The 21,781-nt window shown below is 44.7% G+C and overlaps 1 protein-coding gene and 1 long non-coding RNA gene across 4 annotated transcripts in view; both read right to left on the bottom strand.

The window, feature by feature from the left end:
• The window catches only part of NUDT3 (nudix hydrolase 3), a 112,409-nt gene extending 92,152 nt beyond the window's left edge, over positions 1–20,257 (bottom strand). For 2 of the 3 annotated variants that reach the window (XM_077999013.1, XM_077999014.1), the window contains exon 1: positions 19,844–20,249. In XM_077999013.1, the coding sequence (XP_077855139.1) occupies positions 19,844–19,942 (99 nt within the window). In that variant the 5' untranslated portion in view covers positions 19,943–20,249. 3 annotated transcript variants of the gene reach the window in all.
• Positions 2,480–9,086, bottom strand: LOC144340418 (uncharacterized). Its single transcript, XR_013416525.1, has 3 exons — positions 8,502–9,086; positions 3,201–4,024; positions 2,480–2,618 (listed from the first exon to the last, which is right to left on the bottom strand). It is a non-coding gene; the product is annotated as an uncharacterized LOC144340418 (long non-coding RNA).
• Positions 20,258–21,781: the final 1,524 nt, after the last annotated feature.

Raw genomic sequence — 21,781 nt, 5'->3', positions numbered from 1 at the left:
GAAGTTGGTATAGATTACACTTCTATAATTGTGGTACAGCCTTTCATTCCACCTGCTTTTGTTCTTTTAAATACTGGTACTCGGAGTCTGCTTTAGAAATATATTTTTATTTGACTGGGCGCAGTGGCTTATGCCTGTAATCCCAGCACTTTGAGAGGCCAAGGCAGGCAGATCACCTGAGGTCAGGAGTTCGAGACCAGCCTGGCCAACATGGTGAAACCCCATCTCTACTTTAAAAAATACAAAAAATTAGCCGGGTGTGGTGGCATGCACCTGTAGTCCCAGCTACTCAGGAGGCTGAGGCAGGAAAATCACTTGAACCCGGGAGGCAGAGGTTGCAGCAAGCCGCGATCACGCCACTGCACTCCAGCCTGGGTGATGGAGCAAGGCTCCCTCTCAAAAAAAAAAAAAAAAAAAAAAAAAAATTATTGCATTCTACCTGTTTAACTCCTTTTGTGGATCTGTCAGAAGAAAACTGTGTTATCTTTGTATTGTTTTATCTTTGTTATTATTTTACCAGAAGTATCACAGTAGACAGATTTCAACACTCTTTTGGTTTCAGTTCCCTTATTTCACTGAAGTGGCTGGATAGATCATGTCTATGTTTACTTCCAGGTTTACAAATGTAAAGATTCTATAGCTTCAGGTCTTCCTCTCTTTCCATAAAAGCCCTTTCACTGTAAATTCAGAGCACCACTTACTGCATCGAATCTTTCCTTCCTTTCTCAGTTCTTATATTTTTTAGATCACATATCAGTCTGTCTTTGTGACGCTGTTATGATCAGCATCTGATTTTTTTTTAATGCCTGCACAATCTGTATTGGAGTAGCAGCAAATTTACAGTCATCCTTCAACACTCAGATCTAGTCCTTTTCCACTATGTCTGACTTCTCAATCCAGCGTTTGTCTACTCTTCCATTCCTAAAGCATTAGGAGACGGTTCTTTTACAGCACTCATTTCAGTGTATCATCATCATTTCTTGGCCAGTGCGATTCCTTCTGTGGTTCTGGCCTTTGTTACAGTACCAACTATGTTATCTGGGAGGCACTTTACTTTCCTCATTCAAGTCTCACAACAACTTCATGAATTAGGTATTATTTATTCACATTTTACAAATAAAACAACTGACTCTCAGTCTACTTTCTGATTCCTCTGACCTTATACCATGCTCTTGAATCAGTCCCCAATCTAGGAACATCTCTATAGTTCTCTTTCCCCTCTCCAGTGTCTATATGCAAAGGGATAAGGAAATATACAAAACTTAAACAATATAAATTCCATCTCCTTTTGAGCCCACTAGGTTATAAGTTACGAGAGTTCGGCCGGGCACAGTGGCTCACGCCTGTAATCCCAGCACTTTGGCTGAGGCAGGGGATCACCCGAGGTCAGGAGTTCGAGACCAGCCTGACCAACATGGTGAAACCCCATCTCTACTAAAAAATACAATAATTAGCCAGGCATGATGGTGCACGTCTGTAATCCGAGCTACTTGGGAGGCTGAGGCAGGAGAATTGCTTGAACTCAGGAGGCGGAGACTGCAGTGAGCTGAGATCCTGCCACTGCACTCCAGCCTGGGCAACAGAGTAAAACTCTGTCTCAAAAAAAATTTAAAAAAAAAAAAAAAAGTTACCAGAGTTCTAAAATAGTCTCTCCTGCTCATAGTTTATCCTCCTTGGAGTCTACATGCTGCTTTGTACACAGAAGGCCCACAATTGTGTGTAAGGATAAATACCATTCAGCCTCCAAATGTACCCCCTTATAAAACTATCACTTCAATCCTGACCACACCACAGTAACTCTGCTAGACTTTTTCTTGCCTCTCAAATCACCAGATCAGTATATTGACTGGAAGAGCAAATACGGTGAACTTCTTTCCTTCTCAAAATAGATCCATCTGGAAGGAGTTTTCTCGAATTCATGTCAATATAATTCAGGCTCTTGGATTTTTTCATTTATCCACCTTCCAATCTCAGAAGAAAATGCGCTTCTTTCCTGATTTAATCAACCCAAATCCACATGTCCATCTTACCATCCTTCTAACAGTTTTATAAAGTCATCGTTAAATCTGTTGCTACATCTCATCTTCATTATACTTGACGGCTCTAGGTGTGACCTATCACCCATCACATCTTTGTGAAATGTTCTTCCACCTCCGCTTTTATGATAGTGCCTCTTTGACTGTGATGATGCCCAAAGCTCAGGGTCTTTGCTTTCTGCGTTACTTTCTCTCGTGCTAACTTTCTATTCTCCCTCTCCAAGGTCCCTGACACTCCACACTGTATCTATAGTCCTAACTTCTTACTCCCCTTCTAGTCCCACATCTCCAACTATCATCAGTTGAATTCAGTTCACCACCTCAAATTCGATATGACAAAACCAAAGTTCCATCTTCTCTATGAAACCAACCTCTTCTAAATTTCCATTTTTCCTGTCACCCAGGATCAAAATTTAAAAGTCATCTTCAACCATAAGCTCCTTCATCTTTTTTTTTTTTCTTTTCTTTTTTTTGAGACAGCGTCTCACTCTGTCACCCAGGCTGGAGTGTAGTGGCACTATCATGCCACTTGACCTCCCAGGCTCAAGTGCAATGGCACTTACTGCAGCCTGATCCTCCCACCTCAGCCTCTAGAGTAACTGGGACTACACGCATGCACTACCACGCCCAGGTAATTTTTTTTATTTTTGTAGAGACGGGGTATCCCTATGTTACTCAGGCTGGTCTTGAACTCCTGGCCTCAAGTGATTCTCCTGCTTCCGCCTCCCAAAATGTTGGGATTACAGGCATGAGCCACCATGCATGGCCTCCTTTATCTTTAACATATCACCTGTTACCAAACCTGTCCACCCTTTGATTGCATTGTCATTTAACTCACTACTTCATTCCATTCTCCTGCTACCATGGCTCTCACTTCCAGAAGAGAACATCATTCTCCCAACCATTCCCTCTGGTAGCCCCCATTAAGTTCACCCTGCATTCCTCTCTCACACAAACCTTTCCACAACCCTTCGAAGGACAACTGTGGTTCCCCACTGTGGGATCAAACCCAAACTCCTCATTATCTCAAATCAAGACTCTATACCTTTAGCTCCCTGCCAGCTGACATCCTCTATCACTCCCCATAGATACCCTGCCACACCACTATCCCAGACCCAGGTTCATATGCTCAGAGTCTCTGGCATGCAACAAACTCATTCCCACCCTCAGTCATGCTGGGTCCCCTTCTCCTAACATACTCTTTCCCCTTTGTACCTAAGTCCTATCAACTTCTTATAGCCCAAGATTGACTATTTCTGTATTCTGCATCCAAAATGAAGCACTCCAGAAGCACAGACTTTCCTACATTTTTTCTAACTGCTCCATGTACTTTATGTCCCACCTCTTTAATTTTTCTATCTGATCCCACCCAAGGCACATAGTGCGGCCACTTGTTCAACTGTACTGAAATGCCTAATGGTAATTTAATTAATTCATCAATTTAGAAAAGCATTCTTCCTGGAGAGCAGTGGACATGTCCACAGTTTTAAAACCATCACTGCATCAAGAATAATGTTTTGCAAAAAGTGAAGACTCAATAAATTCCTGTTAACCAAGACAGTACTTGGAGACTACAATATGTGTATTTTAAGCAGCATCATACAGTTTTCATAAACTTGGATTTCAAAAATTCATTTAAAAAAATCTGGTTCTTGATACCCCCAACATTTAAAACATTAAGAATTCACACATTCTCAAATACTATTTAGGATAATTCTAAAAAGAGAATTTAAAAAGCGTGGAGAGGGCAGGGCACGTTGGCTCATGCCTGTAATCCCAGCACTTTGGGAGGCTGGGACAGACAGGTCATTTGAGGCCAGGAGTTTGAGATCAGCCTGGCAAATGTGGTAAAACACCACTGCTGCTGAAAATACAAAAATTAGCCAGGTGTGGTGGTGCACCCCTGAACCCCAGCTACTTGGGAAGCTGAGGCATGAGAATTGCTTGACCCTGGGAGGCGGAGGTGGCAGTGAGCCAAGATCACACCACTGCACTGCAGCCTGGGTGACAGAGCGAGACTCTGTCTCAAAAAAAAAAAAAAAAGTGTGGAGAGAGCATGACTATGCTGATAAGCATTTTATAAAAACACTGGCGTTCAGGTTACTGTTAGTTACAGTGCTCTGATTTGCTCTAATTTGACTGAATTACTTTTTTGCCATTTAAAATCAATTTTACAAACTTTAGCATGAAGAAATTTTTACCACAAAAAGCGGAAAAATGGCCAGGTGCAACGGCTCACACCTGTAATCCCAGCACTTTGAGAGGTCTAGGCAGGAGGACTGCTTGATCCCAGAAGTTTGAGACCAGCCTGGGCAACACAGCAAGATCTCATCTCTCTCACACACACACACAAAAAGCCAGATGAAGTGGCACACACCTGTAGTCTCAGCTACCTGGGAAGCTGAGGTGGGAGAACTGCTTGTGCCCAAGAGGATGAGGCTGCAGTGAGCCACGATCACATCACTGTACTCCAGCCTGGGAGACAGAGCAAGATCCTGACTTGGGGGGAAAAAAAAGGAAAAATGTTAAAGTTTGCTTCATAAATAAAATGAAAAGCTCTTCCACACACACAAAAAATTTCTGACTCAACATGTATACGTTTCTTCTGGTGCATTGGATTAGTTGAGGAGTCTACCTTAAAAACTACTGAAGTGATATTAGACAAAGTTCTTGGTTGCAAGCAAAAGAAACGAAGCCTGGCTGTCTGAAGCCAAAAATAATTTATTGGAAAAAATATCAAACGCTTAGAATATTGCAGTGGCAAGGACTATAGGGCGAAACCCCATCTCTACTAAAAATATAAAAATTAGTTGGGCGTGGTGGCAGCTGCCTGTAATCCCAGCTACTCAGGAGGCTGAAGCAGGAGAATCGCTTGAATCTGGGAGGCAGAGGTTGCAGTGAGCCAAGATCACACCACTGCACTCCAGCCTGGGCGACAGAGAGAGACTCCATCTCAAAAAAAGAAAAAAAAAAAAAAATTAAAGGTAATCCACAAAAGTTTTTTTGTAGAGACAGGGTCTTGCTATGTTACCCAGAGTGGTCTCGAACTCCTGGCCTCAAGTAATCATCCCACCTTGTCCTCCCAGGGTGCTGGGATTACAGGCTTGAGACACTGCACCTGGCACAGAGATCATACTTTAAAATTTATGCCAGGCGCGGTGGTTCATGCCTGTAATCCCAGCACTTTGGGGGGCCAAGGTGGGCAGATCCCTTGAGGTCAGGAGTTTGAGATCCCCTGGCCAACATGGTGAAACCCATCTCTACTAAAAATACAAAAATTAACCAGATGTGGTGGCACGCACCTGTGATCCCAGCTACTTAGGAGGTGGAGGCAGGAAAATCCCTTGAACCTGGGAGGCGGAGGTTGCAACGAGCTGAGATTGAGCCATTACACTCCAGCCTGGGCAACAAGAGTGAAACTCCATCTCAAAAAAAAAAAAAAAAAGTAAATACATATTAAATCAATTTTCTTTTATGCAGTAAAGTACTAATTTTTATCTATTTATTTATTATTGTTGTTATTATTATTTTTGAGACAAAGTTTCGCTCTTGTTGCCCAGGCTGGAGTACAGTGGCACGATCTCGGCTCACTGCAACTTCTGCCTCCCAGGTCCACGCGATTCTACTCCCTCAGCCTCCATGGCTGGGATTACAGGCACCCACCACCATGCCCGGCTAATTTTTGTATATTTAGTAGAGACAGGGTTTCACTATGTTGACTAAGCTGGTCTTGAACTTCTGACCTCAGGTGATACACCCGCCTTGGCCTCCCAAAGTGCTGGGATTACAGGCGTGAGCCACCATGCTCAGCCCTATTTTTTTTTTTTTTTTTTTTTTTAAAGAGAAAGGATCTTGCCACCCAGGTTGGAGAATAGTGGCAAGATCAATGCTCACTGCAGCCTCAAACTCCTAGTCTCAAGTAATCCTCCTGCCTCAGCCTCCCGAGTAGGTGAGATTATAGGCAAGATCCACTGCAGCCAGTTAAAGTACTAATTTTTAGTGGTATATAGTATTCATACCATGAAATGAAAAGTAGGTGAAATCGAAATCACGGATTTTCCTGGTTGATTTCACTGTTAGTTACAGGGTTCAAAATGGATAGAATTCTCTGTTGAGATCTTTGTTTTCATGTCCTTGGGGATGAGAAAAAGGGTCATCACTCTCTCAGACACTGGATTGGGCCCTCTTACTTTCTCTCTTTCTCCCAGCACAGATTAGGGGGACAGACAGGGCATAAGAGCTTTCTTTATCCACAATACGTTGATACAAACAGGCTTCCAAAGGCAGCATATCTGGGCCTCTGACTTTCCGTGGTCTAGCTGGCCCAGTGTCCTTCACCTAGGATATTCTTCAACTACCCATACTCGACCAAGCTGTTCAGGTCTAGCCTGCTCCATAAAGTCATCCCTGACACTCTAGCCCATCTTTCTTCACAGGCTTCTCCAATTCCTATAAACACCTCCTATAAACTCTCCACACTTCTCTATTTTACACTCCAAACTGCATCTTATTTTTCTTTTGAGACAGTGTCTTACTCTGTCACCCAGGCTGAAGTGCAATGGCACAACCATGACTTACTGCAGCCTTGACCTCCCAGGCTCAAGTGATCCTCCCACCTCAGCCTCCCAAGTAGCTAGGACCACAGGCGCATACCACCACACCAGGCTAATTTTTAATTTTTTTTATAGAGACAGGGTCCCACTACATTGCTCAGCCTTGTGGCAAACTCTTGAGCTCAAGTGATCCTTCCCCTCCACTTCCCAAAGTGCTAAGATTGCAGGTGTGAGCCACTGCACCCGGCCTAAATTCCATCTTGCCAGTAGACTGAAGCTCAGATTCTGTATTCTACACATTTAAAAACTCCTCAGTTTGAAGTATTCTTTATAGATATCACAATACAATTACTTTTGTAACCAAAAATAATAATTCCCTTTTGAAAAAAAAATGACCCACACACCCTGGCAAAAGGACGATCGTGCCCAGCTAGCTCCTCATAAAATAGTTATTGAACCTACAAAAAAACCCCACAGAAATACAATTATCATATACAGGAACTCTCTGGATTGTTTTCCTAACTTATATTGGCAATAAAATCTAAAAGTTTTGTATTACTATTATTAAAGGCAAACTACCCAAACTGCAAAGCTTCTTAGGAAGAAATCAATACCAGTCATAGGTGTAAAAGCTCTGAGTCAGGGCTCCGCACATTTGGTTAATGAGGGCTGAATATAAGTCTAGCAATCAAATCATTTCTGCAAGAGGAAGCAAATAAAAGTACTAAATAATAGGCCGGACACGGTGGCTCACGCCTATAATCCCAGCACTTTGGGAGGCCGAGGCAGGCGGATAATGAGGTCAAGAGTTCAAGACCAGCCTGGCCAACATGGTGAAACCCCAACTCTACTAAAAATACAAAAATTAGCCGGGCTTGCTGGTGGGCGCCTATAACCCCAGCTACTCGGGAGGCTGAGGCAGGAAAATCACTTGAATCTGGGAGATGGGGGTTGCAGTGAGCTGAGATCGCACCACTGCACTCCAGCCTGGGCAACAGAGTGAGACTCCATCTCAAACAAACAAACAAAAAAAGCCAGGCACGGTGGCTCACATCTGTAATCCCAGCACTTTGTGAGGTCGAGGTGGGCGGATCATGAGGTCAGGAGATCGAGACCATCCTAGCTAACACGGTGAAACTCCGTCTCTACTAAAAAATACAAAAAATTAGCTGGGCATGGTGGCAGGCGCCTATAGTCCCAGCTACTCAGGAGGCTGAGGCAGGAGAATGGCGGGAACCCGGGAGGCAGAGCTTGCAGTGAGCCGAGATGGTGCCACTGCACTCCAGCCTGGGCGACAGAGTGAGACTCCATCTCAAACAAACAAACAATCAATCAAAAAAAGCCAGGCGCGGTGGCTCACACCTGTAATCCCAGCACTTTGGGAGGCCGAGGCGGGCAGATCACGAGGTCAGGAGATCGAGACCAGCCTGGCTAACACGGTGAAACTCCGTCTCTACTAAAAAATACAAAAAAATTAGCCGGGCGTGGTGGCGGGTGCCTGTAGTCCCAGGTACTCGGGAGGCTGAGGCAGGAGAATGGCGGGAACCCGGGAGGTGGAGCTTGCAGTGAGCCGAGATGGCGCCACTGCACTCCAGCCTGGGTGACAGAGTGAGACTCTGTCTCTAAAAAAAAAGAAAAAAAAAATTAAATAATCAAACAGGCCAGATGTGGTGGTTCATGCATGCAATCCCAACATTTTGGGAAGGCAAGGAGGGAGGATCACTTGAGCCAGGAGTTCCAGACCAGTCTGGGCAACATAACAAAACCTCACCTCTACAAAAAATAAAAAATATATATTAGGAGGGTGTGGCAGCACATGCCTATAGTCCCAGCTACTCAGGAGGCTGAGGTGAGAGGATCACTTGTGCCCGGAGGGTTGGGGCTGCAGTGAGCTATGATCATGCCACTACACTCCAGTCTGGGTGGTGGACCCAGACCCTGTCTCAAAACACAAACAAATTTCCAAGTATAATAAGCACAATGTGATTTCTCTTGTTTTGTTTGTTTTGTAACTTCCCTTAATGTGTATTTTATTAGGATTCCTAAATATTCAAAGAAAAATCATGGTTAGGTATAGTGGCTCACACCTGTAATCCCAGCACTTTGGAATATCAAGGCAGGAGGGGCTGCTGCTTGAGCCCAGGAGTTTGAGACCAGTCTGAGGAACACAGCAAGACCCTGTCTCTACTAAAACTGAATTAGCCAGGCATGGTTGTGCATGCCTGTAATCTTAGCTACACAGGAGGCTGAGGAAGGAGGATCGCTTAAGCTCAGGAGGTCAAGGCTGCAGTGAGCCATGATTGCATCACAGCACTCCAGCCTGGATGACAGAGCAACACCCTGTCTCAAAAAAAAAAAAAAACGAAAGCCCGGGGCGGTGGTTCACGCCTGTAATCCCAGCACTTTGGGAGGCCGAGCAGGGTGGATCACGAGGTCAGGAGTTTGAGACCAGCCTGACCAAGATGGTGAAACCCACATCTCTACTAAAAATGCAAAAATTAGCCGGGTGTGGTGGTAGGCGACTGTAATCCCAGCTATGCGGGAGGCTGAGGCAGGAGAATCGTTTGAACCTGGGAGACGGAGGTTGCAGTGAGCCGAGATTGTGCCACTGCACTCCAGCCTGGACGACGGGGCTAGACTCCATTTCCAAAAAAAGAAAAATCACAATCCTTCTTCCTTTTAAGAAAAGTATAAGCACTATGTCTGAGTTCATATCCATTTTTATTCAACATTGCTAAGCTGCTCTTATAAAACACATCAGAAATATGTTAAAAAGGCCGGGCGCGGTGGCTCAAGCCTGTAATCCCAGCACTTTGGGAGGCCGAGGCGGGCGGATCACAAGGTCAGGAGATCGAGACCACAGTGAAACCCCGTCTCTACTAAAAATACAAAAAATTAGCCGGGCGCGGTGGCGGGCGCCTGTAGTCCCAGCTACTCAGGAGGCTGAGGCAGGAGAATGGCGGGAACCCGGGAGGCGGAGCTTGCAGTGAGCCGAGATCGCGCCACTGCACTCCAGCCTGGGCAACAGCGTGAGACTCTGTCTCAAAAAAAAAAAAAAAAAAAAAAAAAAAAAAAAAGAAATATGTTAAAAAACCAAGTCAAAGAAAAGATTTTCTAAGCAGTTCTTTAAAAGGACTTTACTGTTTTATGAACAAAGAGATTAACTAATTGTATACAAAGAAAGCCTATTTAAGGAATCATTTCATTATTTTATTTTATTTTTATTTTTTCTTTTTGGAGCCAGGGTCTCTCTCGCTGTTGCCCAGGCTGGAGTGCAATGATGCAAACACAGCTCACCGCATCCTAGACATCCCCAGCTCAAGCGACCCTCCCACACAGGCCTCCCAAAATGCTAAACAGTCTTATTTATCCATGTATTCCCACGGTCTTACACAGACACTCTGAAAATGTGTGCTGAAAAAATGAATAAGCAGTGGGCCGGGCGCAGTGGCTCAAGCCTGTAATCCCGGCACTTTGGGAGGCCAAGACGGGCGGATCACGAGGTCAGGAGATCGAGACCATCCTGGCTAACATGGTGAAACCCCGTCTCTACTAAGAAAATACAAAAAACTAGCCAGGCGACGCGGCGGGCACCTGTAGTCCCAGCTACTCGGGAGGCTGAGGCAGGAGAATGGCGTAAACCCAGGAGGCGGAGCTTGCAGTGAGCTGAGATCTGGCCACTGCACTCCAGCCTGGGTGGCAGACCGAGACTCCGTCTCAAAAAAAAAAAAAAAGAAATGAATAAACAATCGTATTCCTGAAAAAGGGCCCTTCCTTTCTGTACTAGGCTATGAAGAAAGATATAGATTGCTTCACACAGCACACAGTAGATGTGCAGCACTATTTTTATTGAGAAATGAGAATTAAAGCAGAAGCAAAGAAGTAGGATTGGGGCAAGGAGTTAAAAGAATGGAGACTGCAGTATGAATTTAGACCAGAATTCACACCTTGGGAAGGAGGCAAAAAATAATGTAATGGAAGAAATGACTAACTGGTATTAGGCAAACAGAAGGGGAAGCAGGTGAAAAAAGCTTCCAGGAAAGATTTTGAGAAATGAGGAGTAGAAATGTCCAGTCATGACTGGATCAATGAACCCATCATGATCTTAGAGCAATGTTAATATTGAACAGCGACCAAGATGTGTTACAAAAGGACTCCCTGACCACCTTGGGATCTACCGGAAGCCCTTTGTCATGGTTATTGCCTCTGGGATTGCTCCTTGTGTCTTACTCCCTTCTCTAGAGCCTGCTGTCGGTTCACCTGCTCCTCTGGGGCATTTTACAGACAAACAGGCCACCAGTTTCTGCCCACTGAGGAGCTCCAATGTCAATCATCTCTCCATTCCAACCTGGTGAGCTGAAGGATCTGAGAAAATGTGAAGCAGCTCCCTGTTTGCCAAGAGACACAGGGCTTCTAGTGGAAAAGTACAACAAACAAACCTAACATCTTAGGAACAGCTTCATCCTTTCTTTATTAAAACAGCTTTAAGGCACAGGGAAATCTAACTCACACAATCCTATTAGTATTCATTTTTCTCCCTGGGTAAAAACAGACCCGTTAGGAGCAGCTTTAACTTTCCTAGGCACTGTGATGTCATTTGTTGTATGTTCTGTATCATCTGGCCTTTCTAAGAGTACAAACAAGCCCACCCCTGTCTCTCACTTCTCCTCACAGAGGCTCTAAAAAAGGAAAGACTGGGGGAAGAAGGATAATCTTACTGGAAGTACTTTAGGAGGGCCAAAGTTGAACAATATGACAGATGAATATCATATTACCCAATTTAGGATAATAAAATCTTACTCAAGAAGTTAGTCTTCTATACAGTTTATGCTAAAGTTCAAGTAAAGGATACTGTTGATTAAAAAATATAAATGTAGGCTGAGCGTGGTGGCACACGCATGTAATCCTAGCACTTTGGGAGGCTGAGGTGGGAAGATCGTTTGAGCTAAGGAGTTCAAAACCAGCCTGAGTAACAGAGTGAGACCCTGTCGCCACACACACACAAATTAGCTGGGCAAGGTGGCATGCACTTGTACTTCCATCTACTTGGGAGGCTAAGGTGGGAGGATCACTTGAGCCTGGGAGGTGGAAGCTGCAGTGACCTGAGATCGCATTACTGCACTCCAGCCTGGTCAACAGAGCAAGACCTTGCCTCCAAAAAACAAAAACAAAAACAAAAAACTCAAAACAAGATCTTGGCCCTAAGAACAAAGATTAGCAGATAAATATACATTTATATGTACATACTTCATATATTAATTATATATTATTTGCAAAAAGCAAATGAAAATATTAAATAATCAAACAGGCCAGATGTGATGGCTCATGCCTATAATCCCAACACTTTGAGAGGCCAAGTAGAGAGGATCACTTGAGCCAGGAGTCCCAGACCAGTCTGGGCAACATGAGACCTCATCTCCACAAAAAATAAAAAATATGGCCAGGTGCAGTGGCTCACGCCTGTAATCCCAGCACTTTGGGAGGCCGAGGTGGGTGGATCACCTGAGGTCAGGAGTTCGAGACCAGCCTGACCAACATGGAGAAACCCCGTCTCTACTAAAAACACAAAATTAGCCAGGCATGGTGGTGTATACCTGCAATCCCAGCTACTTGGGAGGCTAAGGCAGGAGAATCGCTTGAACTCAGGAGGTGGAGGTTGCGGTGAGCCAAGATTGTGCCACTGCACTCCAGCCTGGGCAACGAGAGCGAAACTCTGTCTCAAAAAAAAAAAAAAAAAAATACATATACATATACATATACAGGCAAGGTAAGGTGGCACACACCTATAGTGTGTATGTATATAGTATATACATACATATAATGTATGTATATAATACGTATATGTATGCATATTATATACATACATTATACAAATGTATATACAAATACATTATACAAAATATTATACAAATAAATCTTTTATATGCATATAAACATGTATTTATTTGCTAATCTTTGTAGGGCCAAGATCTTGTTTTGAGTATGAGTCTATTGCTGAATTGTAAGTTGTCTTTCTTTCATATGCCACACCCATAATAAATGATCTATGTTTCCCAGTCTTAGTTTCTATAAAGAACAAAAACCTAAAAACATTCATGAAGTAATCTATGAGCAGAGTCCTAGACTTTTAAGATCCCCTCTCCAATCTTCTCCAGTTTATTTGTCCATATAAGTGAGCAGTAATTTATTTTCTTTTTCTTTTTCTTTTTTTTTTGAGACAGACTCTCACTCTGGAGTGCAGTGGCGTGCCGTTTGCAACCTCCGTCTCCCGGGTTCAAGCAATTCTTGTGCCTCAGCCTCCCATGTAGCTGGGACTACAGGCACACACCACCGTGCCTGGCTAGTTTTATGTATTCAGTAAAGATGAGGTTTCACCATGTTGCCTAGGTTCGTCTCAAATTCCTGGGCTCACATGATCCGCCCACCTTGGTCTCCCAAAGTGCTGGGATTACAGGCATGAGTCACCATGCCCAGCCTTATTCTTTTCTGAACTCAAATTTCGCTGGTTAAGTTGCACAATTACAATAACAAGTACAATGAACATAAACAGATACAGGAATAAAGGTAACTAACTGTAATCACACAATTTGGCAGCTGGGAGGTCATCTGGTTGGGGTACACCAGACCCAGAAGCCTGCTGAGTAACTGCCAAGCATTCAGTGTACCAAGCTGGTTAAAGTAGTGGTTGGTTAAGAAACTGTGTATCAGGTTCAACCTACTGTAATAAATGTTAGTTACCACAAATACCCAATTTAAAGATGTTATCAACATATCAATAACAATCAGTAGAACTTGTTAAGTGGGAGATTTTTTTCTGTTAAATTTTGTTTATCAACAAGAAGAGGAGCCAGAAAGAGAAAAGGGAATCATTTTCATCACGCTGTTGGGTCTGTTTGTTGTTCCATCTCTCCCATTAGACTCTAAGCTCCCTGCATGTCTGTCTCCTTCATAACGGTATCACAGAACTTGGCACTCAATGAGTGTTCAATAAACTTACTACGTTGACACATCTTAACCTGGATCAGAATTTCAGCCTCTCGTTGCTGGTCTATAAATAAAGTTTTCTGGAGCTGGGGAAAAAAAAAACCTAGAATGATAGGTTTGGCTACTCATGAGATATTATCTTCTAATATAGTCATGTACTACATAACATTTCAGTCAACTACAGACTACATATACAAGAGTAGTCCCAAGAGATTATAATGGAGCTGAGAAATTCCTATCCCATCGTAGCTGTGGTGTCATAGCACAATGTGCTACTCATGTGTTTATGGTGAGTACACAATCAAACCTACCGTGCTGCCGGTCACATAAAAGTCTAGCACAGTTGAGCACGGTGGCTCATGCCTGTAATCCCAGCACTTAGGGAGGCTGAGGAGGCAGACTGCCTTAGTCCAGGAGCTCAAGACCAGCCTGGGTAAAATGCCAAAACTCTATCTCTACAAAAAAATACGAAAATTAGCCAGGCATGGTGGCGCGTGCCTGGAGTCCCAGATACTTGGGAGGCTGAGGTGCAAGGATCACTTGAGCCCAGAAGGTCAAGGCTACAGCGAGCCGTGATCACACCACTATACTCCAGCCTGGGCAACAGAGTAAGACCCTGTCTCAAAACAACAACAACAAAAAAAATGTAGCACATACAATCACGTGCAGTACATAATACTTGATAGTAAATGTATTACTGGTTTATGTATTTACTATACTGTACTTTTTATTATGTTAGAGTGTATTCTCTCTACTTACTTACTTTTTTAAAAAGTTAATTGTAAAACAGTCTCAGAAGAAAGGATTGTTATCGTAGGAGATGACAGTTCCATGCCTATTATTCTCCTGAAGACCTCCCAGTGGGATAAGATGCGGAGGTGGAAGACAGTGATACTGACGATCCTTGACCCTGTGTAGGCCTAGGTTAATGTGTGTTTGTGTCTTTGTTTTCAACCAAAGAAAAAGCTTAAAAAGCAAAATATGGGCCGGGCACAGTGGCTCACGCCTGCAATCCCAGCACTTTGGGAGGCCAAGGCGGGCGGATCACGAGGTCAGGAGATCGAGACCATCCTAGCTAACACGGTGAAATCCCATCTCTACTAAAAATACAAAAAATGAGCCGGGCATGGTGGCGAGCGCCTGTAGTCCCAGCTACTCAGGAGGCTGAGGCAGGAGAATGGCGTGAACCCGGGAGGCAAAGCTTGCAGTGAGCTGAGATCACGCCACTGCACTCCAGCCTGGGTGACAGAGCGAGACTCCGTGTCAAAAAAGAAAAAAAAAAAAAAGTAAAATATGGGTAGGCAGAGGAACAAAAAGTAAAACAAATAAATAATAAATAATATCTTTAAATAAAGTTTCTAGAATAAAGATATAACGAAGAAAACATTAGCCAGGCATGGTGGCATACACCAGTTGTCCTAGCTAGCTGTTGGGAGGCTGAGGTGGAAGGATCACTTGAGCCCAGGAGTTCAAGACCAGCCTGGGCTGTTGCCTGGGCAACAGAGCAAGAGCTCAACTCTTTTAAAAAAAAAAAAAAAGTGATTTTAGTGTGACAGGAAAAAAAGAGAAAATATTTTTATACAGATGTACAATGTGTTTTAAGCTAATATTACAAGAGTCAGAACGTTAAAAAATGTAAAAACTTATAAAGTAAAAAAATTACAGTAAGCTGTTAATTTTTGAAAAAAATAATTTTTTGATTTAATGCAACCTAAGCTGTACAGTGTTTCTAAAGTCTACAGTAGTGTACAGTAATGCCCTAAGCCTTCGCATTTACTCACCGCTCACTCACTGACGCATCCAGAGCAACTTCCAGTTGCACAAGCACCATTCATAGTAAGTGTCCTGGTCAGGTGAACCATTTTTTATTTTTTGTACCGTATTTTTCCTGTACTTTGCTTGTTTAGATATGTTTAGAAACACAAATACTACTGCATTACAATTGCCTATTTATTCAGTACAGTCACATGCTGTACAGTTTTGCAGCTTAGGACCAACAGGTTATATACCATATAGCCTACATGTGCAGTAGGCTATACCAGCCAGGTATGTGTAAGTACATTCTATGATGTTCACACAACAACAAAATCACCTAAAGATGCATTTCTCAGTATGTATCGCCAATGTAAGCAACACACGGCTGTATTTTCATCTCTTTTTCTTCACATTGCATGTATGCTTCTTGACATTGCTTAAATTTATAAATCAAGGTCCTATATATACTTATATTACTATCGTATTAATGCTAATAATATTCTGTAAACTATTCCATCTTGATTAAGGCCATCAGTGCCCATTAAAAATTTTTTTTAATTGGGTTGAATGCCCTATTCGGTTTGAATTTTACATTCCCACAATGTGTGGCAGCTAATGCTTCTGGCACATCTATTGAGAACATAAAAGTTCTCCTGGAACTAACAAATTACTTTCCTTCCAACACAATTATATAATCTGAGAGTTGAAAAGCACCCTAGAGATTATTCTGTGGTCCAAAATCCCTTCCGATTAAGGAATCTCATTTAAAACTACTCAACTCTGTCCACAGGAAGGGATGCTAATCTTTAGATTCCCCATGACACAGTGCTGCCGCCATCGTAGGCTCTTTAATACATGCTTTTTGTTGTTTTTAATACACATTTGTTGAACTGAAGAAATCTAAAATGGACGTATTTCACTCATTTTCTTTTTCTTCCCAGGCTTTAGCTATAACACCCACTGCATCTGTAATTGAAAGCTTTGCATGATTCCTCTGCTCATTAACCAACATTCAAAAAGAAATTCAATAAAGGAAACTAAATGTTTCAATGCATTAAAGAAACTTCATTTTAACAGTTTAAAATTTTAAGCTCCTGGACTGGCAAAGTGGCTCTTGCCTATAATCCCAGCATTTTGGGAGGCTGAGATGGGAGGATCTCTTAAGCCCAGGAGTTTGACAATAGCCTGGGCAACAAAGGGAGAACCTGTGATATGGTATGGCTCTGTGTCCCCACCCAAATCTCATCTCGATTTGTAATCCCCACCTGTGGAGGGAAGGACCTGTAATCCCTCCCATGTGTTGAGTGAGGGAAGTAACTGGATCATGGGGAGTTTCCCCCATGTGGTTCTCATGCTAGTGAGTGCTCACGAAATCCAATGGTTTTATAAGTGTTTGGGAGTTCCTCCTTCGCTTCTCTTTCTCCTGCTGCCTTGTGAAGAACGTTCTTACTTCCCCTTTGCCTTCCGCCATGATTGTAAGTTTCCTGAGGCTTCCCCAGCCATGTATAACTGTGAGTCAATTAAACCTCTTTCTTTATAAATTACTCAGTCTCAGGTATTTCTTTATAGCAGTGTGAAAATGGACTAATACACCCTTTCTCCACATAAAATTTAAAAATCAACCAGGTATGGTGGCTTGTTCATGTAGTCCCAGCTACTTGGGAGGCTGAGATGGGAGGATTGCTTGAGCACAGGAGGTTGAGGTTGCAGTGAGCCATGATCACACCACTACACTCCAACCTGCGTGACACAGTGAGACCCTGTCTCAAAAAAATAAATAAATAAAGGCCGGGCACGGTGGCTCATGCCTGTAATCCCAGCACTTTGGGAGGCCGAGGCGGGTGGATCACAAGGTCAGGAGATTGAGACCATCCTGACTAACACGGTGAAATTCCGTCTCTACTACAAATACAAAAAATTAGCCGGGCGTGGTCGCAGGCACCTGTAATCCCAGCTACTCGGGAGGCTGAGGCAGGAGAATGGCGTGAATTCAGGAGGCAGAGCTTGCAGTGAGCTGAGATCGTGCCACTGCACTCCAGCATGGGAGACAGAGCCAAGACTCTGTCTCAAAAAAAATAAAAAATAAAAAATACAATATAAAAACTAGCCAAGCATTGTGGCAGGCGCCTGTAATCCCAGCTACTCAGGAGGCTGAGGCAGGGAGAACTGCTTGAACCCGGGAGGTGGAGGTTGCAGTGAGCTGAGATCAAGCCACTGCACCCCAGCCTGGGTGAAAGAGGAAGACTCCGTCTCAAAATAAATAAATAAATAAATAAATTTTTAAAAATAAAAATGTAAGCTCCTAGAATCGCCTGAACCTGGGAGGCGGAGGTTGCAGTGAGCCGAGATTCGGCCACTGCACTCCAGCCTGGGCGACATAGCGAGACTCTGTCTCAAAAAAAAAAAAAAAAAGAAAAAAAGTAAGCCCTAGAAGGCAAGTCTTATGCCTGGTCTGACTTGTAAGATGCCATGAGGTAGCCTAAACAGACAAGTAAGCTTTCAACATTAATGTTCCTAATGTCAGTGCATAATAAAACATTTAACAGAAAATGGAAAATTAAGCCTTTGTTAGTTTGCTTATGATCTATAGTTTTCAATTTATCAAAAAGACGTTTTCTATTTCTAGTATGATTTATTATTATTATTTTTAATTTAGAGATGGGGGTCTGTTGGCCAGGTTGGTCTCGAACTCGTGGCCTCACCACCTTGGCCTCCCAAAGTGCTAGAATTATAGGCGTGAGCCACCGCGTCCGGCCTGGTGTGATTTTTCTTTTTTTTTTTTTTTTAGTAGAGACGGGGTTTCACCGTGTTAGCCAAGATGGTCTCGATCTCCTGACCTCGTGATCCGCCCGTCTCGGCCTCCCAAAGTGCTGGGATTACAGGTTTGAGCCACCGCGCCCGGCCGTGATTTTTCAAAACAAATAGTCTTGCATCATTTGTGCAACTAAACTATACTTATAATTGGGGTGCTCACAGATTCAGGCATACTAGTGTAGTAAGACATGCTATTATGCTAATCAGCTTTCCCTTCAGTTAAGAGCCTGTGATCCCATCTGATTTCCCATAACATGATATGATAATGAAGAGAATAAAGCCTCTGGAGCAGTAAGCACCACGAATAATTTTACTTTACTCAAATATGCATTCCAAAACAGTGTATAATTTACAGCACGGCCCTGGTTAGCTATTACAATGCATCTGTTTTGGGGACTTTTACAATATATGGTAGGATACAAAGCATACGTTTCCAAATCTCCTTTCTTTCTGTTTTGCTGAAAGGGCGCACACATGGGATCCCTTAACAGCACAATTCACTAACTAATTTTCTTCAGGCAGTAATTCAAATTCCCACTTCCTCCTAAATACCTCTGGACAGCACCTCCTGGCAATCCATCTGTCTCTTTCGCCACAGCTTCTTTTCATAACTAACGGGTCAAGTTCCTTTCCCCATTTCGACACCATGCACTGTACTGCGGCCCTGCCACCATAGCCCACTGCTGAATGCTGGAGTATAACATATTGGATTTCACTGTCCTTCACTGTTTGCAGTTTAACTGCCATTTTACCACAATGCACATAAGAGAAATGCATTCCCACAGGCATCTTATGAATTTCCAAAGCAGCTATTCTTTGTGGATTTACAAAACATGTGCTTCTCTGAACTCCCTTCATCACCACAGAAACGGCTTTGGGAAGCCGAGATTTTTGTTTAAAGTACCCTATCTATTATAAAAAGAAACTGATTCTAAAACATTTTTATTTTCCTAGCTAATTTAATTCTAAGGCTCTTCCCACAAGGCAGTGGAGGAACGTCAGAGCAAAAATATTAAATCCTGCTTTTGGTCTTCCCAATTAATATGAAACATTGTCAGCACACAAAGATTATTATATCAAATGTCCTTTCTTCTCAGACTACACCATAAAGGCTACCCAGCGCACTGTAAAATAAACAGCTGGCTGTGGCTTATGCACAACGCCCTAAATCTTCCGAAGACACCCCCACCCCCATCCCTCGGCTTTGGGCTCACAGACACCTAATCCTTCGGCAAACCCCAAACCTGCCAATGAAGCGCACTATTTCTCTGCCACAAAGGCCGGCCCGCGCCTCGTGCACACCAGCCTCCGCACACATGTGCCTGGCTGACAAGTGCGGAGCGGCTCTTCCTGGATCAAAGCCGTTGGCCTGAACCGAAAGCCGCACTCTTCCCAGCCCACTGCCTTCTCCCGCGGCCGCTCTCCCCGGTAACAGGCGGCCGAACCGAAGCGCTCCGGCCGCAAGCCGGTCACCCCCTCCGCCCGGCGCGTCCCGTGCGGCCACACTCAGACCCGCTTCCCCTCAGCCCCAACGTCCTTGGTCCTTCCCCCCTTTTTCGCCTCAGGAAATTCCGTCGGAACATCATTCTGCACCAGCGGGGCGGCCCGGGCACACCCTCCTCCAGCGGCGGCGCCCCTCGCGCCTCCACCCGAAGGGGCCGGAGACCCGGCGACCCCGGCCAGCCCAGCCTGGCGCCTCACCTCCTCCTCGCTCTCGCTGCGGAAACACAGGCATGCGGCCCGCTTCTTGTAGCCGTCGCCGTCGTAGGTGCGGGTCTGGTTCGACTTGAGCTTCATCATCCTCTGGGCCCGGGTGGGGGTGCGGTGCGGGTCGCGGGAGTCGAGGGGTGGGGAGCCCGCTCTGGACGGCCGCGTGCGCGCGCGCCCCCGGCTCGGCCAAGGGAAGCAGGGAGGGGGAGCTTGTCCGCTACACGGCTCCGCCGCTGGCCTGCCGCGGCCGCCTCATTCCCCCCGGCCCAGGTCCCGCGCCGCCGCTGCCACCGTCACGGCTGCCGTCTCCGCTGCCGCCAGGGCCGCCGCCCCCTCTGCCACCGCCACCCCCGACGACGACCGCGCCGCCATCTTGGGCGCGATGCGTCAGCGGCGTAAGGCCGCACCGGCCTGCGGGACGACCGCGCGCTCGCAGCGCAGGCCGCGTTCGGGAATCGCGCCCTCCCAATCCGCGCGGCGGAAACCAGCGTCTGAAAGTAGCTGGCCGCGCGACTCCAGGCGGCCGCTACGCCGCCAGCGTAGGCGTAGAACTGGGGGGGGGCCGCGCGGAAGAAGCCGGGGGAGATCGGGTACCCGCGCAGGACGCCTAGCGGCTGGAGCGGAGACCCAGCGGTCCAGCTTCGCCAGTCAGCGGATGGGGAAGCGGGGACTTGGCCAAGGTCACGCCGCGTCTCCGCGGCCGAGGATGAACCAAGGTCATGCCACCTGCCCCTGGGCCGTGCCTGTAGGTCTCGAAGGGGTTGAGGAGGAAGGTTTGAAGGAAAAGGCAGGATGTAGTTAAAGGCAACGGAAGCTGCAGCTGGAAACACCTGAGATTTGGAACTACACGGAAACGGGGCGTGGGAGGCGTGTGCACTTTCGTTGATAACCTGAACCTCTGGATGTCTTATGGGCTGGTGCATGTCGCCCATTACAAAGAACAAATATTTATCCTGCAATCCTTTATTGATGCTAAAAGCAATTGCTTCCTCTTACGGTAAACGAGGTCCAGAAAGGAAGACGCGCGCGTGTGCGTGTGTTACACACATAATGTAAATCATAAAACATCATCATTTCTGGCAATAAATGAGGAGTGTGTGTTGTGAATGTCAAACAGATTCTCCAGAAAAAGATACACAGACAGAAGCTCTCCAGAAAGGAAAACTGGTGTATGACCTGTGAATGTTCTCAGCAACCCAGAACAAAGCTAGTACCATGCAGATGCCCTAAACGTACCAAAAATCCTGTGCAGTGTCTGTGAATTGCTTAATACCCTTTTTGGTTTTTTTACTTTTTTAATTTAATTTTTTGTTGAGATTGGGGGTGGGCCTCATTTTGTTGCCCAGGCTGGTCTGGAATTCGTGGCCTCAAAGCTATCCACCCTCGGGCTTCCAAAGCGCTGCGATTACGATTACTTGGGTGAGCCACTGTGGCCGGCTAATCACCCTTTTTGAATTTGCTTGCATTTAGCATAGTCAAAAAGATCTGGGTTTGAAATCAAATACACCTTGGTTGTAACCTCAATTACATTTTTTTAATGTTCATACCACCCGATTACATCATTTTTTAACTTCTGCAAAATAAAGATAAACCTACTTGGCCCTGGCACATAGTAGGCACTCAGGGCACCCCAAATGCTATTAATAGTTTGTTTGCTTATTAAATATTCCTTTCTTCAAGAAAAGAGAATTAGAGTCCAGTAAATGTTGAATGAATAGATAGCTGGAGGTTTTCTTTTGGTTTCTAATTCCTTACCCTGGCTTTTTTATGGGCATGATTTTGTTTGGGATTTTTTATTCGATTGTTTGTTTTTTGGAGACAGGGTCTTGCTGTGTCTATTAAGGTGCACATAATCTCAGCTCAACTGCAGCCTAGACCTCGTGGGCTCAAGCAATCCTCCTACCTCAGCCTCCCAAGTAACTGGGACCA

This window comes from Macaca mulatta, chromosome 4 (genome assembly GCF_049350105.2).
Source record: "Macaca mulatta isolate MMU2019108-1 chromosome 4, T2T-MMU8v2.0, whole genome shotgun sequence".
Taxonomy (NCBI): domain Eukaryota; kingdom Metazoa; phylum Chordata; class Mammalia; order Primates; family Cercopithecidae; genus Macaca; species Macaca mulatta.
The sequence above is the reverse complement of the archived record's forward strand: the minus strand, read 5'-3'. Positions and strand labels throughout refer to the sequence as shown.